This window comes from Hemiscyllium ocellatum, chromosome 8, assembly GCF_020745735.1.
Source record: "Hemiscyllium ocellatum isolate sHemOce1 chromosome 8, sHemOce1.pat.X.cur, whole genome shotgun sequence".
Classification (NCBI taxonomy): Eukaryota; Metazoa; Chordata; class Chondrichthyes; order Orectolobiformes; family Hemiscylliidae; genus Hemiscyllium; species Hemiscyllium ocellatum.
Window position 1 is genome coordinate 119819028 of NC_083408.1, and position 27222 is coordinate 119846249.

General features: G+C 43.0%; 1 protein-coding gene across 2 annotated transcripts in view; it reads right to left on the reverse strand.

The window, feature by feature from the left end:
- Window positions 1-27222, reverse strand: part of pomt2 (protein-O-mannosyltransferase 2) — a 217352-nt gene that overhangs the window by 34065 nt on the left and 156065 nt on the right. For both annotated transcript variants that reach the window (XM_060828634.1, XM_060828633.1), the window contains exon 17: window positions 7431-7490. In XM_060828634.1, the coding sequence (XP_060684617.1) occupies window positions 7431-7490 (60 nt within the window). The remainder of the gene's footprint in view (window positions 1-7430; window positions 7491-27222) is intronic.

Here is a 27222-nt window from a genome sequence, read left to right on the forward strand (position 1 = left end):
GGATAATTGTGGACTAGATTAGTAGTTAACTGAGTTTCATTGTTTTTCTTTCTTCTTTAGTATCATTCCTTTGAATTTTGATGATTATATATTTAAGATCTATTTTTATATTAATGTTTGTGCTTGAAAGTTCTGTTTATTTTTGTAAATCTGTCAAAATATTAAATTTCTAATAAAAATATCTTTAAAAAAAAAGGAGGTCTTCAAGGGTCGTAATATCTGGATTAATCCCAGTGCTACGAGCTAGTGAGGGCAGGAGTAGGAGGATAGAGCAGATGAATGCATAGCTGAGGAGCTGGTATATGGGAGAAGGATTCACATTTTTAGATAATTGAAATCTCTTTTGGGGTAGAAGTGACCTGAGGGGACCAATATACTGGCAGGGAGATTTGCTAGAACTGCTTAGGAGGATTTAAACTAGTAAGGTGGGGGGTGGGATCCAGGGAGATAGTGAGGAAAGATCGATCTGAGACGGGTACAGCTGAGAACAGAAGTGAGTCAAACAGTCAGGGCAGGCAGGGATAAGGTAGGACGAATAAATTAAACTGCATTTATTTCAATGCAAGGGGTCTAACAAGGAAGGCAGATGAACTCAGGGCATGGTTAGGAACATGGGACTGGGATATCATAGCAATTACGGAAACATGGCTCAGGGATGGGCAGGACTGGCAGCTTAATGTTCCAGGATACAAATGCTACAGGAAGGATAGAAAGGGAGGCAAGAGAGGAGGGAGAGTGGCATTTTTGATAAGGGATAACATTACAGCTGTGCTGAGGGAGGATATTCCCGGAAATACATCCAGGGAAGTTATTTGGGTGGAACTGAGAAACAAGAAAGGGATGGTCACCTTATTGGGATTGTATTATAGACCCCCAATAGTCAGATGGAAATTGAGAAACACACTTGTAAGGAGATCTCCGCAATCTGTAAGAATAATAGGGTAGTTATGGTCAGGGATTTTAACTTTCCAAACATCGACTGGGACTGCCATAGTGTTAAAGGTTTAGATGGAGAGGAATTTCTTAAGTGTGTACAAGATAATTTTCTGATTCAGTACGTGGATGTACCTACTAGAGAAGGTGCAAACCTTGACCTACTCTTGGGAAATAAGGCAGGGCAGGTGACTGAGGTGACAGTGGGGAGCACTTTGGGGCCAGCGACCATAATTCTATTCGTTTTAAAATAGAGATGGAAAAAGGATAGACCAGATCTAAAACTTGGAAGTTCTAAATTGGAGAAAGGCCGATTTTGACGGTATTAGGCGAGAACTTTCAAAAGCTGATTGGAGGCAGATGTTCACAGGTAAAGGGACGGCTGGAAATGGGAAGACTTCAGAAATGAGATAACAAGAATCCAGAGAAAGTATATTCCTGTCAGGGTGAAAGGGAAGGCTGGTAGGCAGAGGGAATGCTGGATGACTAAAGAAATTGATGGTTTGGTTAAGAAAAAGAAGGAAGCATATGTCAGGTATAGACAGGATCGATCGAGTAAATCCTTAGAAGAGTATAAAGGAGGTAGGAGTATACTTCAGAGGGAAATCAGGAGGGCAAAATGGGGACATGAGATAGCTTTGGCAAATAGAATTAAGGAGAATCCAAAGGGTTTTTACAAATATATTAAGGACAAAAGGGTAACTAAGGAGAGAAAACGGTCCCTCAAAGATCAGCAAGGCGGCCTTTGTGTGGAGCAACAGAAAATGGGGGAGATACTAAATGAACATTTTGCATCAGTATTTACTGTGGAAAAGGATATGGAAGATATAGACTGTAGGTAAACAGATGGTGAAACTGCCCTCTATACTTGTTTGTCAGCGCTAGGCTTAAGCTTATTATCACTACCCTTTTTGCTACATGTGCGAAAACAATACCCTTCCCCATTTCTCACAGTGATATCTTGCAAAATGTCCAGATTACAGAGGAGGAAGTGCTGAATGTCTTGAAATGGTTAAAGGTGGATAAATCCCCAGGACCTGATCAGGTGTACCCAAGAACTCTGTGGGAAGCTAGAGAAGTGATTGCTGGGCCTCTTGCTGAGATATTTGTATCATCGATAGTCACGGGTAAGATGCTGGAAAACTGGAGGTTGGCAAACGTGGTGCCACTGTTTAAGAAAGGTGGTAAAGACAAGCCAGGGAACTACAGACCGGTGAGCCTGACCTCGGTGGTGGGCAAGTTGTTGGAGGGAATCCTGAGGGACAGGATGTACATGTATTTGGAAAAGCAAGGACTGATTCGGGATTGTCAACATGGTTTTGTGCGTGAGAAATCATGTCTCACAAACTTGATTGAGTTTTTTGAAGAAGCAACAAAGAAGATTGATGAGGACAGGGCAGTAGATGTGATCTCTATGGACTTCAGTAAGGTGTTTGACAAGGTACCCCATGGGAGACTGGTTAGCAAGGTGAGATCTCATGGAATACAGGGAGAACTAGCCATTTGGATATAGAATTGACTCAAAGGTAGAAGACAGAGGGTGGTGGTGGAGGGTTGTTTTTCAGACTGGAGGCCTGTGACCAGTGGAGTGCCACAAGGATCGGTGCTGGGTCCTCTACTTTTTGTCATTTACATAAATGATTTGGATGTGAGCATAAGAGGTACAGTTAGTAAGTTTGCAGATGACACCAAAATTGGAGATGTAGTGGACAGCGAAGAGGGTTACCTCAGATTACAACAGGATCTGGACCAGATGGGCCAATGGGCTAAGAAGTGGCAGATGGAGTTTAATTCATATAAATGCAAGGTGCTGCATTTTGGGAAAGCAAATCTTAGCAGGACTTATACACTTAATGGTAAGGTCCTAGGGAGTGTTGCTGAACAAACAGACCTTGGAGTGCAGGTTCAGAGCTCCTTGAAAATGGAGTCGCAGGTAGATAGGATAGTGAAGGCGATGTTTGGTATGCTTTCCTTTATTGGTCAGAGTACTGAGTACAGGAATTGGGAGGTCCTGTTGCGGCTGTACAGGACATTGGTTAGGCTGTTGGAATATTGTGTGCAATTCTGGTCTCCTTCCTATCGGAAAGATGTTGTGAAACTTGAAAGGGTTCAGAAAAGATTTATAAGGATTTTGCCAGTGTTGGAAGATCTGAGCTACAGGGAGAGGCTGAACAGACTGGGGCTGTTTTCCCTGGAGCGTCAGAGGCTGAGGGGTGACCCTATAAAGGTTTACAAAATTATGAGGGGCACGGATAGGATAAATAGACAAAGTCTTTTCCCTGGGGTCGGGGAGTCCAGAACTAGAGGGCATAGATTTAGGGTGAGAGGGGAAAGATATAAAAGAGACCTAAGGGGCAACTTTTTCACGCAGAGGGTGGTACGTGTATGGAATGAGCTGCCAGAGGATGTGGTGGAGGCTGGTACAATTGTAACATTAAAGCGGCATTTGGATGGGTATGTGAATAGGAAGGGTTTGGAGGGATATGGGCCGGGTGCTGGCAGGTGGGAGTAGACTGGATTGGGATATCTGGTCGGCATGGACGGGTTGGACTGAAGGGTCCGTTTCCATGCTGTACATCTCTATGACTCGAGAGAGAAAGAGAAAGAGAAAGAGAGAACTAGAGAGCGAGAGGCAGGACTATACAGGTGGTGATGGTGAATGGCTCACTGAAATAGAATTGATGGTGAGCCAACAGATCAAGACTGCCCTGCAACCAGAGTTGTAGGCAGCTTAATTTGTGCAGAGCAGCTGGTTAATCTAAAGTCCAGCAGTTCCAACATTCCTGACCAGTCAAGAGCTCCATCGTGGGGACTGCTGGGACTGCAGGCAGGTTAACAAGGTATGTTCAATGGAATCTCAGACAGGGGCATTGGGCAACAGGGTGTGGATGGAGGGGCGGGTTTTAAGATACTGGTAGAAAAAGAAAAAACTACCAGCATTCGAGTGGGTGTAAAAATGGGCAAAGAGCCATCTCCAAAGACAGTATTCCAATATTTTCCCTGCTAATTTAAAAGCAAAAGATTGCCACTTTTACCGTATTATAACACGGGGAAGGTAATATATGTGTCAAATGATTGACTGTTCTTCATTTATTCACATATGGTGAGCACACTGCTAATTTCAGTGCCCACCTTATTTTATGTGTTGCCCCTTCTGAAAACACACCCAGTGGGGGCAAATCATATCCATCATCGCGCTCTCAAACTATTCAGGCAGAGACAGAGACAGAAGGACAAAGAGAGATCTTGAGAAAGTTGAGAATCTATTGTGAAGTAACTAGGCAGCTGTGTCAGCAGAACCAAAAGTCAGAAATGATCCCATTTTCACTCTCCCAAAGTCTGCTGTTCTGCAGAGTCTACCTATGAAAATAACAATAACCGTTCAAATGGAGAAGTCATTGCAGCTCCTGGACGGGATTTCAGACGTTAACCTCATCACTTCAACAACAAGGAATTTGAGCAACAGGCCACAACCATTCACCTGGGAGTTGCTTTCTTCGAGTACACCTTTCATCTTACTTGATACTTATTCTAACTTTGATATCTGTAATTTCCTGTAATAAATTTTCTTTATTAGTAAAGAACTTACAGGAGTAACCTTAAGTGAACTTTTAAATCTGTTTAAACAAAACCATGACTTTTGGTCTATTTGATCTTGAATTTTACAAGTTAAGTGATCATGAATACAGTTCATGGAGCAGGTAATAAGCATATCATCACATCCCCACACATTCTATGATTCAATGGGACAAGGTGGTTGGACAGTTTAGAGTCCTCTCAATTCGTGAAGGATGCAATAGATAAAGGATCCTGAATATGGGAGACAGTACCTTGGACTACAACCAATTTAAAAATGATATTGATAATCTCTGGGGAAAAAAATAGAAAAGCAACTCGACATGATCTTTTAAGGCCCCTTGGTCACTAGTTATTTATATGTTAAGTAGTCCACAGCTGGAGTACAATGTACACCTTACTCATCGCATTATAGGAAAGACATAATTGCAATACAGAGGATGCAATTACCAGGAAGCAGCCTGAGTTGGTGCGATTCAGCTATAGAGAGAGAGACCAGATATGCTGCAGTTGTTTCTCTTTGAAAACAAAAACCTGGGGTTGGTACCTGATTTTTCTTTTCACATTCACAAGAAATGGACATCACCGGCCAGGTCAAATTTATTGTCATCCACAATTGTTCAAAGTGAAGTGAAGAGTGAACTACATTGGGTCTGGATTTGCACGTAGATGATGTTTCTGGTTGGGCCACCATCTGTTGCCCATCTGACTGCCCATGGGAAGGTAGTAGTGAGCTGTGTTCTTGATCACTGCAGTCATGCACAGTGCTGTTAGGAAGGCAGTTGCAGGATTTTCATGTGGAAACAAGGGCTGTTTATGTTCCGATGTAACTACTGCCCTTGTCCTTCCTTGTAACAGCACACCGTTTGGAAGGTGATGTCAAAGGGGCCTTGATGAATTTCTGCAATCCATCATGGAAATGAGCTACTGAGCATTGATGGTGGAGAGAATATTTGTGGATATGGTGCCAATCAAGCAGACTGCTTTATCCTAAATGGTGTTGAGCTTTTATTGGAGTCACACTCATCCAGGCAAGCAACATCTTATTTTTAATTTTTTATAATCAGCTCTCTGCCTCAATTAACTGAATCATATGTCATCCTTTCACTTGCGACTCAGCTTTACTCACACTGTCTGACATTCTTTATCAGTTGCAGAGACTTATTATTCAGCCTGTTGACACTCCACTCACGATCTCTACTATCTTTTGATTTCTTTGCCGATACATTCTGTGCCTGTGTGCTTCCCTTCACGTTACCTGCTGAAAAGGCAATGCTCCAAAAGCTTGTGATTTTAAATAAGCCTCTTGGACGATAACCTGGTGCTATATGCTTTTACATAGCCTTGGTGGGCCAAAGGGCCTGCTCCTGTGCCTTTTTATTTATTCTATCCTCCAGGTCACTTTCTCAAAAACTTCAATCAAGTTCATCAGACATGCTCTTCCTGTCACAAATCCATGTCAGCTATGTTTGATTACAATGTGCCTTTGAAATTGGTCGTTTATTCTGTCTCAGAAGTATGCAGGAACAGGAGTAGACCATTCAGCCCCTTAAGGCAAAAGTGAGGACTGCAGCTGCAGGAGATTAGAGTTGAGAATGTGGTGCTGGAAAAGCACAGCAGGTCAGGCAGCATCCTACATGAAGGACTTATGCCTGAAACGTTGATTCTCCTGCTCCATTCAGCCCCTTTAGCTTATTCCACCATTTAATGAAATCATTGTCGATCTGTGACTGACCTTCAAATACCTGCCTTTGGTCCATATCCTTTAAAGCTTTGCTTAAACATTTATCTGTCTTAAATTTAAAATTAACAGCTGATCTAGCATCAACTGCCACTTGTGGAGGAGAGTTCCAAACCTCTGCCAACTTTAAAGTGCCTCCAAATATCGCTCCTGAACACTCTAGTCCTAATGTTTAGAACTGTACCCCCAGCTCTGGAATTCCCAAACAGTGGAAAAAAAATGATCTTTGGCCATCCTGTGTTTTCCTGTTAATAGCTACAAGACTTTACTCAGTTCTTCCCATGCCCTCCTAAATTCTCAAAATAAAAGTGGGCTTAATTTGCATAACCTCTGCTCATAACTTAACCCCTGAAGTCCAGGTGTCATTCTTGTAAACCTACATTGTACTCCCTCCAAGGCCAATAAACCCTTCTAAAGGTGTGGTGTCCAGACCTGCTCACAGTACTTCAATGCGGGATCTAACCAATGATTTGTTCATTACTGGAGTTAGGCTGACTGGCCTGTAATTATTCAGTCAATCGATCGCCTGTCCTTTTTAAAAGGAGGATACAACATTAGCAGTCCTTCAAATCTTCCAGCACTATATTGCATATGGTAGAGTGATAGCCAGATGTTCTATTATTTCCTCTCTCACTTTTGATTTTAAAAGCCTGGGGCACATTATATCTGGTCCTGGCAGTTTATCCATGGTATCATGAAGGGTTTTGATAACTTCAGTAAGGAGAAGCAGAATTATCAGCAACTGAAGATTTGCAAATATAAGGCAACTTGAAAAATAATCAAATGGCATGAAACAATACAGAAAGTTGTGATCTAGAATGCACTCTTACAAAAGTATTCAACAACAGATTTAACAGCAATTTTTAAAAGGAAATTTGATTAATACTTGAATTGAAAACATCTGCAAGGATATGGAGAATGTTGATTTGATATCACTTCCAAATAACAAGCACATGGCTTCTATCCGTCTAATATTTTACAACTGACACTGGAAAGCAGCAACACCCTGAACAGCTTTTTGACAGTGTTCATCTGACTGGGAGAGGCCATTAAAAGATTGGTTGGTCTGACACAGCATTTCTATGTTAATTGGTTCAATCTGCAACAGTCATCTTTCTGCAGTGTTTTCTCTCATGATTAGGCAATACTTTATTTTCTAGGCTGCTGGTTGAGTACTTACAGGGTTTCCCAATAAATAAACTCTATATTCACTCTCATTTGTCCCCGAGAAACGAAGGCCCTATGAAAGCAAAAGACTTTGTTAGAACAGGCACATTGCATGGGTTTTTCAATTTAGAAAATTAAAAGTATATTGAAATGAATTGGTAATTATAATCGTAGTTCAAACTGTCAAGTAAGAGAGGTCATTAAAAGATGCTATGCATTTAAACAAGGCCATAAAAAAGTAAACTGAATCTTATTTACTTTTACAGAAAAGAGATGATAATAAACTTCCTGGAGAGTTTAGTTAGCCATCAGCCAGTTCCATTGTCTATTTTCATAAACAGAAGTGTGAGGGTGATTTGCTGATTGAGAGAACATGTGCATTGCTGGCTGGCCAGCATTTATTTTCCATCTCTCCCAAATTAATTATCCTTCAAAAAGTGGTAGTACGCTGCCTTTCAGAAGTTGTTGATGTTTATGTTGTGTTGATCAACCCACAGAACTGTTGTGGAGGCAGTTGTAATTATATTACCACCCCTCATTCCACTGCATATCAGGATGGTGTAACCTGAAGAGGAAATTCATGTAATGCTTTTCCCATGGATCTGCTGTCAGAGGTGTTCTAGGTGGTAGAGATTGTGGTTTGGAAGATTAGGGAGTTGCTGCTTTGAAACTTGTGGACTGCACACACTGCTGTCACTTCATGTCACTGATGAAAGAAAAGAATATTTAAGGTGATGGATAGGGACAGTGTCTTTTGTTAGATATTGTTACAGTTGGAAGGGACCTACATTTGCCTGCACCAATGTTTTATTCTTCACATTCCTATTGAAACCTTTAGAGAGATTTTACATCCCACAAGCGACTCTATTTTCCCCTTTCTTAAATCAATCCCTAATCTTAATCAGGAAATTAACAGACTGTTAATACAGAAACTCAGTGAATGGGAACCTAAGTTCAAATCCTGCAACAACAGTTGGCAAAATTTGAAATCAGGTACCAGGAACTAAGAATCTACTAATAACCATAAAAACAATGTCAATTGTCAGAAAAAACATATCTGGTTCACTGATGACTTTCAGGGGAAAAACTCTGAAATTCCTAGCCAATCTGGCCTAGATGTGATTCCATCCCACAGCAATGTGGTTGAGATGGACTGTCATCTGCTCTTTGAAATAGTCGAGCAAGCGACTGAGTTGTATCAATTACTATAAAGTCTAAACAAACAAATTATATCGATGGGTCACCTGGTGCTGATCTAGCTACTGGAAACAACATAGACAAAAGTATTCCTGTTGACCCTGCAAAGTCCTCCTTAATGAAATATGAAGGCTAGTGCCAAAATTGGGAGAGATGTCTCATTGACTTGTCAAGTAAAAGATTGACATAATCACACTTTCAGAATCATTCCTTACAGACAATTTCCCAGGCACTACGATCCCTGAATATTTCCAGCCTCACCAACAGGTCACACTCAGTTGAGGTGGCAGCACAATGGTGTACAATTGGGAGAGCGTTGTTGTGGGAGTCTTCAAGATTGACTCCAGACATCATGGAGTCTCAGGTTAAAAATGGGCAAGGAAACGTCCTGCTCATGACCATGTATCATGCCTCCCTTGGGTGATGAATCAATGTTCTCTCTGCAATGTTGAGCAACACTCAAGAGGAAGCACTGGGAGTGGCAAAAGAGGAAAATAAGCTCTGGGTGGGGGGAGGATTTCAATGTCCGTCACCAAGAGTTGTTCAGCAGCGGTGCTACTGATTGACCTTTCGGACTTGACCAACTCCTAGCTTCTAGAATGGGTCTGCAGTAGGTGATGAGGGAACGAAAAAGAGGAAAAAGCCATCCTCGACCTCATCCTTACCAATCTGCTGGCTGCAGATGCACATGTCCATGATAGTGTCAGTAAATGTGGAGCAAGTGAAGAGTGCAAATGCTGGAGATCAGAGTTGAGTTGAGTGTGGCGCTGGAAACACGTAACAGGTCAGGCAGCATCCGAGGAGTAGGAGAATCGACGTTTCAGACATGAACCCTTTTCCAGCAGCACACTCTAGTATCCATAAGTATGACCACTATACAGTTCTTGCGCAGATAAAATCCCACTTTCCCATTGAAAATACCTTCCATCATATCGTGTGGCACAATCACTTTGCAAAATGGGACATAGATGATCAAACAGATCTAGTATTCATGAGGCACTGTGGGCTATCAACAGTAGCAGAATTGTACTCCAGCATAATCTATAACCTCACAGCCTGGCATTACCCCCACTCACCCATTACCATCATGATAGGGTACCAACCCTGAGTCAATGGAGTGTGCAGGACAGTACGTCAGGAACAACACCAGGCACACCTAAAACTGAGTTGTCAACCTGGTGAAGTGACCAAACAGGATTCCTTATATGGAGAAAGAAGGGCTTATGCCCGAAACCTCGATTCTCCTGTTCCTTGGATGCTGCCTGACCTGCTGCGTTTTTCCAGCAACACATTTTCAGCTCAGGATTCCTTACATGTTGAAGAGCACACACAGCAAGTGATAAAAGACAAGAATAGTACAGCACAGGAACAATTCATTTGGCCCACCAAGACTGCACCGACACTTGACTCCTTTCTAAGTTCGACACAGCTGAACAATTCCACAACCAACAAATCAGATCTAAGTTTGGCAATCCTTCCACATCCAGTCATGAATGGCGGTGGACAATTAAACAATTATTAGCGCCATCCCCAGTTTTGAAAGAGCCCAGGAGAAACTGAAGACTGCAGATGCTGGTGATCAGAGTTGAGTGTGTGGTGCTGGGAAAGCACAGCTGGTCAGGCAGCATTCAAGGAGCACGAAAGAGGCATATCGGGCATATGCCCTTCATAATGAAACAGCCCAGCATGTCAATGCAAAAGGTAAGGCTGATGCACTCATAGCAATCTTTAACCAGAACTACTGAATGGATGATCCATCTTGGCCTCCTCCAGTGGTTCCCAGCATTACAGATACCCGTCTTCAGCCAATTCAATTTACTTCATGTAATATAAAGAAGCAGTTGGAGGCACTGGAGACTGCAAAGGATTTGGGCCCTGACATTCTGTCAATAGTACTGAAGACTTGTGCTCCTGAACTTGCTGCTTCCCTAGCCAAGCTGTTTCAGTACAGTGATAACACTGGCATCTACCTGATAATGTGGAAAATTGCTCAGATATGCCCTAGTTACAAGTAAACAGGACAAATTCGATTCGGTTGATTACTGAGATGCTGCCTGGCCTGCTGTGCTTTAACCAGCAACACATTTGCAGCTGTGATCTCCAGCATCTGCAGACCACATTTTTTACTACCCCATCGGTCTGCTCTCGATCATCAGTAAAGTGATGTAAGGGTTCATCAACAGTGCTACCAAACAGCACCTGCTCAGCAATCATCTGTTCAGTTTATGTTCTGCCACGGCCACTCAGCTCCTGATCTCATTACAGTCTTGCTTCAAACATGAACAAAAGAGCTGAATTCTCGAGATGAGGTGAGTGACAGATGTTGACATCAAGGCTGAATTTAACAGAATGTGACATCAAGGAGGTCGAGCAAAACTGGAATCAATGGGAATTAAAGGCAAACTCTCCAGTCTGCTTGACCATTCAATCATGGCTGATAAGTTTCTCAATTCCACTCCACCCCGCAACCCTTAATCCCCTTTACAATCAAGAACCTATTTATCTCCTTAAAATATTCAATAAGACCATAAGAAATAGGAGTGGAAGTAAGGCCATTCGGCCCATCGAGTCCACTCCACCATCCAATCATGGTTGATGGGCATTTCAATTCCACTTACCTGGAACTTTCCCAGTATTCCTTAATTCCTTGCGAGATTATGAATTTACCAATCTCTGCCCTGAAGACATCTAACATCCCGGTCTCCACTGCGCTTCATGGCAATGAATTCCACAGATCCACCACTCTCTGGCTAAAGAACTGTCTCCTCATTTCCGTTCTAAATTGACCCCCTCTAACTCTCAGGCTGTGCCCACAAGTCCTCATATCCCCGATTGACAGGAACAATTTCCCAGCGTCCACCCGTTCTAAGCCATGGATTATCTTGTAAGTTTCTATTAGATCTCCCCTCAACCTTCTGAACTCTAACGAATACAATCACAGACTCAACCTGCAAGTAACCTTTAGAGAATCCTGTACTAGCGCACCCAGATCCCTTTGTACTTTGGCTTTATGAATTTTCTCACCATTTATAAAATGGTCCTTGCCTGTGCTCTTTTCTCCAAAGTGCAAGACCTCACATTTGCTCACATTGAATTTCATCAGCCATTTCTTGGATCACTCTCCTAAACCGTCTGTAGCCTCCCCATCTCCTCAGAACTACCTGCCTGTCCCACCGAACTTCGTATCATCGGCAAACTTCACCAGAATGCCCCCAGTCCCTTCATCCAGATCATTAATATATAATGTGAACAGCTGCAGCCCCAACACTGAACTCTGCGGGACACCGCTTGTCACCGGCTGCCATTCCGAAAAAGAACCATTTATCCCAACTCTCTGCCTTCTGTCAGACAGCCAATCCTCAATCCATCCCAGTAGCTCACCTCGAACACCATGGGCCCTCACCTTACTCAGCAGCCAAAGGCCTTTTGGAAGTTTAGGTAGATAACATCCACTGGGTTTCCCTGGTCTAATCTACTTGCTACTCCTTCAAAGAAGTTTTAACAGGTTTGTCAGGCACAATCTTCCCTTACTAAATCCACGTTGACTTGTTCTAATCAGACTCTGCACTTCCAAGAATTTAGAAACTTCATCCTTAACAATGGATTCTAGAATTTTACCAACAACCGAGGTTAGGCTAATCGGCCTATAATTTACCATCCTTTGTCTTGATCCTTTCTTGAACAAGGGGATTACAACAGTGATTTTCCAACCATCTGGGACTTTCCCCGAGTCCAGTGATTTTTGAAAGATCACAATCAACGGCTCCGCTTTTTTTTCAGTCACCTCCCTCAGAACTCGAGGATGTAGCCCATCAGGGCCAAGAGATTTATCAATTTTTAGACCTTTAGCTTATGAAGTACTGTCTCCTTTGTAATGGCTACCATACTCAACTCTGCCCCTTGACTGTCCTTAATTGCTTGGATATTACTCGTGCCTTCCACTGTAAGGACTGATACAAAGTATTTAAGTTCTTCAGCTATTTCCTCATCTCCCATCACTAACCTTCCTGCATCAATTTGGAGCGGCCCAATTTCTAGTTTTGCCCGTCGTTTGTTTCTTATGTATTGAAAGAAACTTTTACTATCATTTCTAATATTACTGGCTAGATTACCTTCACATTTGATCCTCTCCGTCCTTATTTCTCTCTTTGTTATCCTCAGTTTACTTTTGTAGTCTTCCCAATCTTCTGATTTCCCAGTGCTCTTGGCCACATTATAGGCTCTCTCTTTTTCTATGATACATTTCCTGACTTCCTTTGTTAGCCATGGTGGCCTCATTCCTGCCCCAGGTAATCTTTCTTTTCTTGGCGATGTACCTCTGTACAGTGTCCTCAATTACACACAGAAACTTCTGCCATTGTTGCTCTACTGTCTCCCCACTAGGCTCTGCTTCTAGTCGATTTTCATCAGTTCCCCTGTAATTACCTTTTTTTTTTAAACACCATTGCATCTGATTTTGCCTTCTCTCTTTCGAACTACAGACTGAACTCTACCATATTATGGTTGCTGTCTCCTAAGTGTTCCCTCTTTAAGATCTTTTATAAAGTCTGGCTCATTACGTAGCACTAAATCCAGAATAGCCTGTTCCCTTGTGGGCTCCATCACAAGCTGTTCCAAAAAGCCGTCCTGTAAGCATTCCATGAATTCACTTTCTTTGGATCCAATGGCAACATTATTCACCCAGACTATTTGTATATTCAATTCCCCCATGATCACTATGACCTTGCCTTTCTGACATGCCCTATCTATTTCCTGGTACATCTTGCATCCCTGGTCCTGTCCACTGCTGGGAGGTCTGTACATAACTCCCATCCTGGTTTTTTTGTCTTCGTGATTCCTCAACGCCACCCACACATCATCTGACCCTATATCATTTAATGCCATAGATTTAATTTCATTCTTAACTAACAGGGCAACCCTGCCCACTCTGCCCACCTCCCTGTCTTTTTGATAAGTTGTAAATCCTTGGATGTTTAACTGCCTGTCCTGAACCCCCTGCAACCACATCTCTGTGGTGCCTACCATGTCACAATGATTTGTGCTGTAATTCATCTACTTTGTTACGAATACTACAAGCATTCAGGTAAAGCACATTAATGCTATTTTTCTTATCCTCATAATTTCCATCACCTCTCGTAATATGTCCCAATTATCCTTCGTTTTTGCTTCATTCCTAGTCTGTATTGAACTTCAACCCTGCACACTTGCTAACCTGCTGCGTAACTTTCTACTTAACTCCATATTCTCTTTTGCCTTTCCTTTCCCTTCCATCCGACTCAAGTTTAAAATCATGGTAACCACACTATTCATCCTTTTCATCAGAACACTGGTTCCAGATCGGTTCAGTTGAAGACCGTCCCATTGGTACAGATCCCACCCCCCACCTCAGTTCCAAAACTGATGCCAATATCCCCCGAAATGAAAACCCTCTTTCCCACACCCATCCCTTAGCCACGTGTTTACTTCCCTAAGTTTCTTATCCCGATGCTAATTAGCACGTGCCTCGGGCAGTAATCCGGAGATTATGACCCTCGAGGACAGGTTCTTCAATTTCCTTCCTAGTGCTTGATACTCCCCAGACAGGTTCTCCTTCCTAGCCTTGCCCATGTTGTTAGTGCCAACGTGGACCCACAACAACCGGATTCTCCCCCTCCCGCTCCGATATCCTTTCAAGCCGGTTGGAGATGTCCTGCACCCTGGCACCGGGCAGGCACACACCATGCGAGACTCCCGATCCGGCTCACAAAGGATTCTATCTGTTCTCCCTAATTATAGAATCTCCTATAAAAACTACTTGTCTTTTTGCTCCCCCCTCTTGAATGGCCTTCTGCACCATGGTACCGTGGTCAGCTGGCTCATTCTGTCTACAGTCCTTTTCCTTATCTATACAAGGAGCAAAAATCTCATACTGTTGGACAAAGTCAGGGGCTGAGGCTCTTCCACTCCTGACCTCAGAATCCCCCTACCTGTTTCACTTACAGTCACACCCTTTTGTTCCTGATCACTGACTGAATTTGAATTACTTAAATCTGCTGGGTATGACTGCCTCCTGAAACAAGTCCAGGTAACCCTCCCCCTCCCGGATGTGTCAATGACCACACCTCCACAGCCTCTGTGGCAGTGAGTTCCATAGATTCACCACTCTCTGACTGAAGAGGTTTCTCCTTACCTCAGTTCTAAAAGGTCTTCTCTTTATTCTAAGGCTGTGCCCTCAGGTCCTCGTCTGTCCTACCAATGGAAACAGCTTCCCAACATCCACTCTGTCGAGGCCATTCAGTATTCTGTAAGTTTCAATTAGATCCCCTCCCTCATCTTTATAAACCCCATCAAGTACAGACCCAGAGTCCTCAAATGTTTCCTCATATATTAAGCTTTTCATTCCTGGGACCACTCTCGTGAACCTCCTCTGAACACGCTCAGGGGCCAGTACATCCTTCCGGAAATGGGGCCCAAAACTGCACACAATACTCCAAAGGTGGTCTGACCAGAGTCTTACAAAGCCTCGGGTGTATATCCCTGCTTTTATATTTTAGTCCTCTCAAAATAAATGCCAACATTGCATTTGCCTTCCTAGCTTATGGGCGGCACAGTGGTTAGCACTGCTGCCTCACAGTGCCAGAGATCCGGGTTCAATTCCAGCCTTAAGGAACTGTCCATGCCTGCGTGGGTTTCCTCCGGGTGCTCCAGTTTCCTCCCACAGTCCAAAAACATGCAGGTTCGGTGAACTGGCCATGCTAAATTGTGTGTAGTGTTAGGTGAAGGGTTAAATGTATGGGAATGGGTCTGGGTGGGTTGCTCTTCAGAGGGTCAGTGTGGACTTGTTGGGCTGAAGGGCCTGTTTCCACACTGTAAAGTAATCTAATCTAACTACTGACTCAACCTGCAAATTTACTTTGAGAGAATCCTGGACTAGAACTCCCAAGCTTCTTTGCACTTCAAACTTCTGAATTTTCTCCTCATTAAGAAAACAGTCAGAGTCTCTATTTTTCCTACCAAAATGCATGACCTCTCACTTTCTCAGTGTTGTAATCCATCTGCCACTTTTTTTTGCCCACTCTCCTCACCTGTACAATCCTTCTGCAGCTTCCCCACATCCTCAAAGCTACCTGTCCCTCAACCTACCTTTGTATCACCTGCAAACTTAGCTAGATTGCCCTCAGCTCCTTCACCTCGATCATGTCTGTATAAAGTGAAAAGTTGTGGTCCCAACACATAGCCTTGCAGAACACGAGCTGCCATCCTGAGACGGACCCTTTTATCCCCACACTCGGCTGTCTGGCAGAAAGCCAGGCTTCTATCCATGCTAGCATCTTGCCTGGAACACCATGGGCCCTTACCCGATTCAGTAACCTCCTGTATGGAACCTTGTCAAAGCCTTCTTGAAGTCCAGGTAGAACATTCTTTAGTTTCCCTTAGTCTAATCTGCCCGTTGCTTCATCAAAGAATTCTAACAGATTTGTCAGGCATGACCTACCCTTGATGGAACTACGTTGACTCTACACTATTTTACCATATACTTCCAAATATTCAGGAATCTCATCCTTCATGATGGATTCCAGGATCTTACCCACGACCGAGGTTAGGCTAAGTGGTCTGTAATTTCCTGTCTTCTGCCTTACTCCCTTTGTAAACAAGGGGGCTACATTAGCCATTTTCCCGTGTAGTGATTCATGAAAGATTAACCATTAACACCTCCTTCAGCTATCTCCGTTAGAACTCTGTTAGTCCACTTGGTCCAAGTGACATATCCACTCTCAGGCTATTCAGTTTTTCTAGCACCTTCTCCTTGGCGATGGCCACTATACTCAGCTCTGCCACCTCACTCTCTTCAACTTTTGGGAGATTACTCATGTCTTCGTGCAAAGACCGACGTGAAATAATTATTCAGTTCCTCAGCCATTTCTCTGTTCCCCACAACTATTTCTCCTGTGTCATTTTCCATTGGCCCAATGTCCACTTTTGCTCTTTATGTATCTAAAGAAACTCTTACAGACTTCCTTTATATTACTGGCTAGCTTACCCTTATATTAAATCTTCTCCCTCCTTATTTCTTTTTTTGTTGGTCTTTGTAAGCTTCCTAAGCCTCATATTTTCCACTGCTGTTCACAACTTCATATGCTTTCTCTTTTGCCATTTATGCTATCCCCCTGACTTCCCTAGTCAGCCAGGATTGCCTCATCCTCCCTGTATCTGGATCAGTGGTGCTGGAAGAGCACAGCAGTTCAGGCAGCATCCAAAGTGCAGAGAAATCGATGTTTCAGACAAAAGCCCTTCATCAGGAATAAAAGGGAAGGGCTTTTGCCCAAAACGTCGATTTCACTGTATTTTGGGTGCTGCCTGAACTGCTGTGCTCTTCCAGCACCACTATCCCAGAATCTGGTTTCCAGCATCTGCAGTCATTGTTTTTACCTCATCCTCCCTGCACCATGCTTTTCTCCCTCTGGATGAATTTCTGCTGTGTCTCCTGAATTACTCCCAGAAACTCATGCCATGGCTGTTCTTGCTGAGCTCCTCTCCCAGTCAATTCTAAGCAGCATCACCCTCATGCTTCTGCAGTTGCCTTTATTCAGCTGAAATACCGTTACCTCTGAATCTATCTTCTCCCTCTCAAAATAGAGAGTAAATTTGATGTTATGATCATTGCCTCCTAAGGGTTCCTTCACCTTAACTGCCTAGACCTTACGTACGCTTCCCTTTTCCTCCTGGCTGGTGGTATAATTCCTCCTGTTATCCATGGTTCACGAATCTTGCCCTTCCTATCCTGCACCATCTTTAACCTATCTTTGAAAGCCTCCCACATCTCAAACGTGGGCTTCCCTTCAAATAGCTGCGTCCATTCCACATTTCCAAGCTCCAGACTAATTTTGATATAATTGTCCTTGGCCAAGTTTAGTATTCCCTCACATTCTACATCCAAAGTTTTATCTGCACAGGCACCAATATCATTTATTATATCCGTTGCTCCCGATGCAGTCTCCTCTACATTGGGGAGACTGGACACCTCCTAGCAGAGCGCTTTAGGGAACGTCTCTGGGACACCCGCGCCAATCAAGCCCACTGCCACGTGGCCGAACATTTTAATTCCCCCTCCCACTCTGCTGAGGACATGGAGGTCCTGGGCCTCCTCCACCGCTGCTCCCTCACCACCCGACACCTGGAGGAAGAACGCCTCATCTTCTGCCTCGGAACACTTCAACCCCAGGGCATCAATATGGACTTCAGCAGTTTACTCAATTGGTCACCATGTTACCTAAACGATGTGGAAGCTTTGGAGAGGGTGCGGAGAAGGATTATGAGGATGTTGCCTGATATGGAAGGTGCTAGCTATGAAGACAGGTTGAGTAGATTAGGTTTGTTATCATTAGAAAAAAGGAGATTGAGGGGGGACCTGATTGAGGTTTATAAAATCATGACGGGTATAGACAAGGTGAATAGAGACAAGCTTTTTCCCAGGGTGAAGGATTCAATAATGAGAGGTCATGCTTTCTAAGTAAGAAATGGAAAGTTTAAGGGGGATACATGCGGCAAGTACTTCACACAGAGGGTGGTGGGCGTTTGGAACGTGTTGCCAGTAGAGGTGGTAGAGGCAGGCACGGTAGATTCATTTAAGATGCGTCTGGACAGATGCATGTGTAGGTGGGGAGTAGAGGGATACAGATGTTTAGGAATTGGACGACAGGTTTAGACAGTACATTTGGATCGGCTCAGGCTTGGAGGGCCGAAGGGCCTGTTCCTGGGCTGTAAATTTTTAGTTCTTTGCTTCTTTGTTCTTTATCTATGAGTATTCTAAAACTTACAGAATTGTGGTCACTGTTCCCAAAGAAATCCCCCACTGCAACATCTACCACCTGTCCTGGCTCGTTCCCCAGTACCAGGTCCAACATGGCCCCTTCCCTCATCGGATTATTGACATACTGCTCTAGAAAACTCTCCTGGACGCTTCTTACAAATTCTACCCCATCCAGACCTCTGACGCTAAGTACATCCCAGTCATTGTTGGGAAAATTAAAATCTCCCATCACCACTACCCTATTGCCTCTACATCTTTCCATAATCTGTTTACCTATTTGTTCTTCTACCTCACGCTCACTGTTGGGAGGTCTATAATACAGCCCCAACAATGTAACTGCACCCTTATTTCTCAGCTCCACCCATAATTCCTCACTACCCAAGGCCGCCATAGTGTCCTCCTTTAGCACAGCCGTGATATCGTCCCTGACCAGCAATGCAACGCCACCCCCCCACCCCCCTCCCTTTTACTTCCCTCCCTGTCATGTCTGATTCAATTCCATTTTTCTGGATTGAATTCCGTTTACTGAAACACAGGCGAAGTGCCGGAGGATTGGAGGGTTGCTCATGAAGGTTAGTAGGGATATTCCAGGTAACTACAGACTAGTGAGCCTGACGTCAGTGATGGGAAAGTTGCTGGAGGGAAAGTATCTGCTTATATTTAGAAAAGAATGAGCTTATCAGTGATAGGCAACATGGTTTTGTGCGGGGGAGATCATGCCTTACCAACTTAATAGAGTTCTTTGAAGAATTGACCAAGTTGATTGATGAAGGAAGGGCTGTTGATGTCATATACATGGACTTTAGTAAGGTGTTTGATAAGGTTCCCCATGGTAGACTAATGTAGAAAGTGAAGTCACATGGTGTGCACGGTGTTCTAGCTCAGTGGATAAAGAACTGGTTGAGCAACAGGAGACAGAGAGTAGTAGTTGAAGGGAGTTTCTCGAAATGGAGAAAGGTGACCAGTGGTGTTCCACAGGGATCAGTGCTGGGGCCACTGTTGTTTGTAATATACATAAATGATCTGGAAGAGGGCACTGTTGGTGTGATCAGCAAGTTTGCACATGACACAAAGATTGGTGGAGTAGCAGAAAGCAAAAGAGACTGTCAAAGGATAGCAAAGAATACAGATAGACTGGAGAGTTGGGCGGAGAAGTGTCAGATGGAGTTCAATTCAGGCAAACGTGAGGTGATGCATTTTGGGGAGTCTAATTCAACAGCCAACTATACTGTAAACAGAAGAGCCTTGGGAAAAGTTGATGAGCAGAGAAATCTGGGAGTTCAGGTCCATTGTACCTGAAGGTTGCTGCACAGGTGGATAGAGTGGTCAAGAAGGTATATAGTATGCTTGCCGTCATCGAACATGGTATTGAGTATAACAGCTGGCAGGTCATGTTAAAATTGTACAAGACATTGGTTCGGCTGCATTTAGAATACTGTGTACAGTTCTGGTCGCCACATTACCAAAAGGATGTGGACGCTTTGGAGAGGGCGCAGAGAAGGTTTACGAGGATGTTGCCTGGTATGGAAGGTGCTAGCTATGAAGACAGGTTGAGTAGGTTAGGACTGTGGTGCTGGAAAAGCACAGCAGGTCACATCCGAGAAGCAGGAAAATAGACGTTATGGACAAAAGCCATTCATCAGTAATCAGGTTCCTGATGAAGGGCTTTTGCCCGTATAGTCAATTTTCCTGCTCCTTGGATGTTGCCTGACCTGCTGTGCTTTTCAAAACCACTTTGATCTTGACTCTAATCTCCAGCATTTGCAGTACCTACTTCTGCATGCGTTAGGATGGTTTTCAGAAGCAAAAAGGTGAGGGGGGACCTAAATGAGGTCTATAAAATCATGCAGGGTATAGACAGGGTGGATAGAAATAAGCTAGAAATAAGCAGGGTGAAGGATTCATTAATGAGAGGTCATGCATTCAAGGTGAGAGGTGAAAAGTTTAAGGGGATACCTGCTTAAAGTACTTTACAAAGAGGGTGGTTGGTGCCTGGAACACGTTGCCAGCAGAGGTAGTAGAGACAGGCACAGTAGATTCATTTAAGGTAAGTCTGGACAGATGCATGAGTCGGTGGGGAGCAGAGGGATACAGATCCTTAGGAATTTGGTGACAGACAGTGTTCCTGGGCTGTAAAGTGTCTTTGAACTACTGATTATCCTATCTCACCAGCCCGCATGTATCCTCCTGTAATCTAAGGCCATCCTCCTCACTATTTACCACCCGACCAACTTTGGTATCTTCTGCAAACTCACTGATAAGCCCTCTTACGTTCAAAATTTAAATTGTTTATATAAACCACAAATATCAAGCACCCCAAAGATGGACTGAGAGCGCCCCCAATGCACACAGATTAGTCCTCAATTATCACCCTCTGCTTCCTGTCATTCAGCTAATTCTAGATCCATCTTGACAATTTTCCTTGCATTTGATAGACTCTTACCATCGCTAGCAGCCTCCCAGGCAGACTTTCCTCAAAGGCCTTGCTGAAGTCCAAGCAGACAAATAAAAAACACTACCCTCATCTACATACTTGGCCACCTCTTCAAAAAATTCAAACACGTTGGTTAGACATGACCTCCCATTAACAAAACTATGTTATGATTTGGAGATGCCAGTATTGGACTGGGGTGTACAAAGTTAAAAATCAGACAACACCAGGTTATAGTCCAACAGGTTTAATTGGAAGCACACAAGCTTTCGGAATGACGCTCCTTCATCAGCTGATAGTGGAGGGCTCGATCATAACAGAATTTATAGCAAAAATTTACAGTGTGACGTAACTGAAATTATACATTGAAAAATTGATTGTCTGTTAAGTCTTTCATCTGTTAGAATACAATGATAGTTTCCCTTCTTTCATGTGTAAATCACAAAACCTTTTTTAAAAGGTTAGCTGTTAACAATGGTGATAGCTGGACAATATGTTGAAGGTGTAAGCCCCCTGTGTTCTCTGTCTATGACCTGATGTTTAGATTGATTCTAATCTAAAAAGTGAGAGAACAGAGTTTTACATAAATTCATGCAGTTTTTGAGCTCAGAGTTCTACATGAATGTATGCAGTTTTTGAGCAAAGTGCAATGTAACTCTGCAAGTACAAATTCACCCCACAAAATATATGTGTGCATGTGGGTCTTTTGTCTGTCTGTGTGTGCCTATCTGTCTGGGGTGGGGGTTGAGAGTGTGAGAAAGTGTGTGTGTGTGTGTGTGTGTGTGTGTGTGTGTGTGTGTGTGTGTGTGTGTGTGTGTATAGTGAATGCAGAGTGTCTTAAGCCTGTGAGGGGGTGCATATGAGTGTGGAGTGTGTATGTGTATAAGGGTGTGTGTGGGTGTCTGTGAACGCAAAACCATGTTGACTGTTACTTTATTAATCCGGGTCTCTCCAAATGCACCTTAATTCTGTCCCGTAGGATTGCTTCCAGTAGTTACCCCACCAATGAGATTTGACTGACCAGCTTGTACTTTCCAAGTTTATGCCTTGCTTCCTTCTTGAATCATCTCCACAGAGAGGATCTAACAACTGCCCCTTGACATTCACCATCAGTGAATCCTGCACTACCAATATCCTGGGGGTTACCACTGATCATAAACTCAACTGGACTCGCCATATAAACACCGTGGCTACAAGATCAGGTCAGAGGCTGGGAATACTGTAGTACAAAACTCACCTCATGACTTCCCAAAGCTGATCCACTATTTACAAGGCACAGGTCAGGAGTGTGATGGAACACTCCCCATTTGCCTAAATGGGTGCAGCTCCAACAGTCAAGAGGCTTGACACCATCCAGATCAAAGCAGCCCACTTGATTGGCACCACATCAACATACATCCTTCCACTGCTGACGCTCAGTAGCAGTGATGTATACGAGTTACAAGATGCACTGCAAAAATTTGTCAAAGATCCTTTACAGCACTTTTCAAGTCTAACCACTTCCACCTCGAAGGACAAGGGTAGCAGATATGTGGGAACACCACCACCTACAGGTTCCCTTCTAAACCACTCACCATCCTGATCTGGAAAGATATTGCTGTTGCCTCACTGTTGCTCGGTCAAAATCCTGGGATTCTCTCCCAAAGAGTTCTGTGGGTCCACCTGTAGCAAATCGACTGCAATGATTCAAGAAAACAGCTTACTATCTTCTCAAGACAATTTGGGATGGGCAATATTCATTATAAGTGAATTAAAAGAAACGTCTCTCTGTCCTTCTTTCTTGAATTCTAAACTGCTCTTTTCTTTTCTGGACAATTTGTGTACACCTTCTTTGAAACAAATTCAACCGCTAATTTTCCAAATAAACTATAGCTGGCCATCTTTCCCATTTTATTTTTGCACCAGAGAGGAATGATCAAATGCTGCAGTTCACCTGTATGCCTTTCCATCACCATGCCTTTAAATAACATCCCCTAATCCACCATAGCCAATTCACACCCCATTCCATTTTAATTTCCTCTATTTAGATTCAGGACCCAGTCTCAGAATTAACTGTGTCACTCTCCATCTCGATGAGGAATTCGATCATTTTATGATCATTCATCCACAAGGGGCCTCACAACAAGAATGCCAATTATTTAAAATACACACTCCTGTAATTCCTCCTCTACATTAATGTTACTAAATTGATTTTCTGACTCTGTCTGCAGATTAATCACCCGTAATTACCAGATGTTGCTTTATCGCATGCATGTCTAATTTCTAGTTTAATGCCAATCCTAACATCACTCCTCCAGTTTGGCAGTCTACATAAAGCACTCACTGACGTTTTTCACCCCTTGGTGCTTCTTACCTCAACCCCTTGTTACAAAGGGGAGGTCGACACCCACCTGATAATTAAAACCGAACCTCCCAGAGAAGCTCACCTTGCCTTGCAATCTGATAACAGATGCGTGAAAAGTGGGACAATCTACTTCTTGTCCTCAACCTGTTATGAACGAGTAGTTAAATGAAATGTGTCCCTGATACTCACTTTATAAGTTACAAGTAACTATTTATCTAACTCAAACAGTGAGCAAATTAACAAACCAGTAGCAAACCAAGTAATTTTTCTCTATCTATTCCCAAATAAAACAGGATTCTGATAGTATGCTGTTTCAATCACACAGGTCCCACTTATGTAAATCCTAGTAATAAGAAAACGATAAATTGAAGCTTTGTCTCTTGAAGTTCACACAGAACGTGTCTTCCAAGATGCTCCCCTCCTCTTTGCTGGTCTTCTTTCTCAAACGCTTCTCTCTGTTCAATTCCTGTAATAGAGCTGCTCTGTCTGTGAACTTTGCTGTCTGGAGTAGTAGTTAAAAGTGGCATGGTACCTGTTTTGGATCGATGGTGCTTTTCTGAGAGCTGGAAGTTGGTACCTCTTCAGTTGGCAGCTGGCTCTCCCTGATTTTCCAAAATGCCCTCAACCTTTATACCCCTGACGACCTATTATTTTCTTAACAATAGGATTGGTACAAGGTTGTCAACACCATAACATTTAAATTTGATAGGTTTTTAGTATGTCAGGGCTTGGTTTAAATTTGAAAAGTCCTGTTGCCTTGGTAAAAATGCTGCTTGGCTGTTAGATACAAAAACGTTTGGGCGTTTCAATTGGGCGCTCTTTGTACCTGGACTTTAAACTGCTGTTGACATTGATTTTTTCCCAAACTGCTAAGCATTGGGGAAAAGAATATCATCTCTTAAAAGGGACCACACACACTTTCCCCCATTTTACAATTTTACACACCAACTTTGCAACACCATGCAGATTCCACATTGTCAGAGCTGATATCATTACTCACTATTGTGTTAATTTCATCTTTTAACCAGCAATACAACCCCATCACCTTTTTCCTTTGGCCTCTCCTTCCTAAATTCTTAATATACTTCAGTTCCTGCCTCTGGTCACCATGCTGCTATGTCTCTGTAATCCTGACTATATCATACCTCATTTCATCCATTTGCTCAATCAGTTCATTGACTTTATTGTTAAAGCTCACCCCTTTCATCATGAATTTCACTAATTTGGCCCCCTACTTTGCACTTCTAATTTCCTTTTTACATTCCCCCCTTCTCTAGGGCTTCCATGATTTTCAGCCCTCATTATCTGCCAAAAGCCTCCTTATATGGTCCTCGATACCCAGGACCTGCTGGATTTGTTGCCAACCCTAGATTTTATTGCTACATGTTGGCCTGATACTCTCCTTCTTTCTGTCTTGACCAGTGAAGTTCTTCCCCTATGGCTTCATTTAACGAACATGACAGCAGAATAGCAGAACTACATGTAGTCTCGAGACCAGGGCTCAATGCACGCATTTTCCCCCTTTTCTTTTTACTTCCGCTTTTTTCCTTTTCTTTGGAGCCTTTTGCGGCAGGTTAGTCGGTGAAATCAGCATGGTAGCCAGAGCAGGTTGTGTGGGGAATGGCAGCTCCTCCCACTGGTCAGAGGCAGTGGCAAACAACGCTCTTCATGGCATCCTGAATAGCAGTCAGTCAGACAAATTGGTCACCTCATTGGCTTCATTGGTATGGCTTTTGGGATCATACAGCACAGATATTAACACATGATTTCCAGTTCGACTGTGACATCTTGTCAAGGATACTGAAGTCTTGCAGCCAAAGAACATTGTGGCCTTGCTGCCATCAAGGCTTCTCCCTTGTGGGCTTCAGCATGGAGAAGTACTGAGGATTAGTGCACATATCAGTGAAGAGAGGGTCATGGCACTCAACAGGAAGTTTCCTTCCCCAGGTCTGACCTAATACCGTGAGACTTCATGGTGTCAAGAGGTCAACACCAAAGACTTCCAGGACAACTCAAATCCATCATTGTGTGTTATCATTGGTGATGTTTCTGCTCTGTGGATGGAACGGTTTGTATCCAAGCTATGATGATGGATAAGTCTGATTGTTTTTGTAAGGCATAATAAAGCATGAAGCAAGTCTGCCTACGGCAAGCTGTTGCTTGACTAGTCTGTGCAACAGCTGAGACAGCTCTCAGTTCAAATATTCTTGAATCAGAATGCTACAGACTATCTATCTGAAGCCAACTAGCAAGCCAGTTGAAGGACCCACATACAGAGATAAAGATAATTACTGATTAATCCGACATTCCTCACATCCATTCTGTGTTCTTTTCCCATAGCCCTTAATTTCTGACAGATCAAGAATCTAACTCAACCTTAAATTTCCACAAGTACTCTGCCCCACAGGTCTCTACGGCAAGCAGTTCCAAAGTCATACAATTCTCAAAGGAAATTCTTGCTCACCTGAGTCTGAAATTGGAATCCCTTTAATCTGAAATTATGTCTTCTGATCCTCGACTCTCCCAGGAGGAGAGACATGCTCTCAGCATTTACCCCATCAAACCCCTTAAGAATGTTTCATTCCTCTAAACTCAAATGAATACAGTCTCAACCTATTTAATTTTTGCTCATAACACAATCCCTCCAGACCGGGGAACGTTTTTATAATTCACTTAAAAGATAAGGGCATTGCTCATCTTGAATTGAACACAGGGTAAGAATCAGTCTGTTGGCCAGACCAGATAAGGATGGCAGTTTACTTCCCGAAAGGACATTAGAGAACTATATGGATTTTTTCCTAACAATCAACAATGGTCATTATAAGGTTCACAATTCCAAATTATTTTTAACTGAATTCATATTCCACCATCTGTCGTGGCAGGATTTGAACCCAGGTCCCCAGAACTAACAGGCCCCCACCTCCCCACAAGTGAACCTTCTCTGAGGTTTCTCCAAAGAAATTATATGTTTCTTTAAATAAGGGGATCAAAACTGTTCACAGTACCCCAGATATGGTCTCACCAGCACTTCATACAGTTGCAGTAATACTCATACTCAAAACCCCTTGAAATAAGGTACTTCCTGATGACCTGTTGCATCTGTGCTAACTTTTTGTGTTTCATCCATAAATGCCCCCAAATCCCTTTGTGTTGCATATTTATGCAGTTTATCTCCATTTAAATAATATTCGGTTTTTTTGTTCTCCCTTCCAAAATGAACAACTTTGTATTTTCCCACATAATACTCCATCTGTCAATGTTTTTCTCACTTAATTAATATCTCCCTGTAAACTGTTTATCCTCTCACAACCCATCTTTTCATCTACTTTTGTGTCGCAGAGTCATATAGCACGGAAACATCCTTCAGTCCAAGTCATCCATGCCGACCAGTTTCCCAAACTAAACTAGTCCCATTTGTCTGCATTTGGCCCATATCCTTCTAAGCCTTTGCTATTCGTATCCCTGCCCAAATGTCTTTTAAATGCTGTAACTGTACCAGCATACACCACTTCCTCTGGCACACATTCCACACCTGAACCATCCTCTGCACATCTGGCTGTATTAAATTCATCTACTTCATCCAAGTCATTAATATATTCTGTAAACAGCACTGATCCCTTTGGGACCTCACTAGTCACAGGACACCAACTTGATCAAGAATTCTCTATCCCCATCCCTGCTGTTCTACCATTAGCTACTTTTAAGCGTGTCCTACTGGCTGAGGTCTCTCTTAGTTTCAGACCCAATTATAACACGGAACTTGCTGTTCTAAACTGTCCATGACTGGAACCTATCACAGGGACTGAGGCAACTCGACATTCATCAATGAATTTAAATCTGTGGACAAGGTGGTTAAGGCATCTTATTTCTTTCTATCCTTATGTTTTTCCAACATGAGATTCTGACACTTTCCATTAATTACAATCAATAGAAGAGGCACGAGGAATACTGCAGACAGAAGATGATACACCAACATGCTTTGAAATTTGTGTTTGCTTGAACACTCCACATCTTTCAGAAGTGGAGCAAAGGTTTCAAATTTG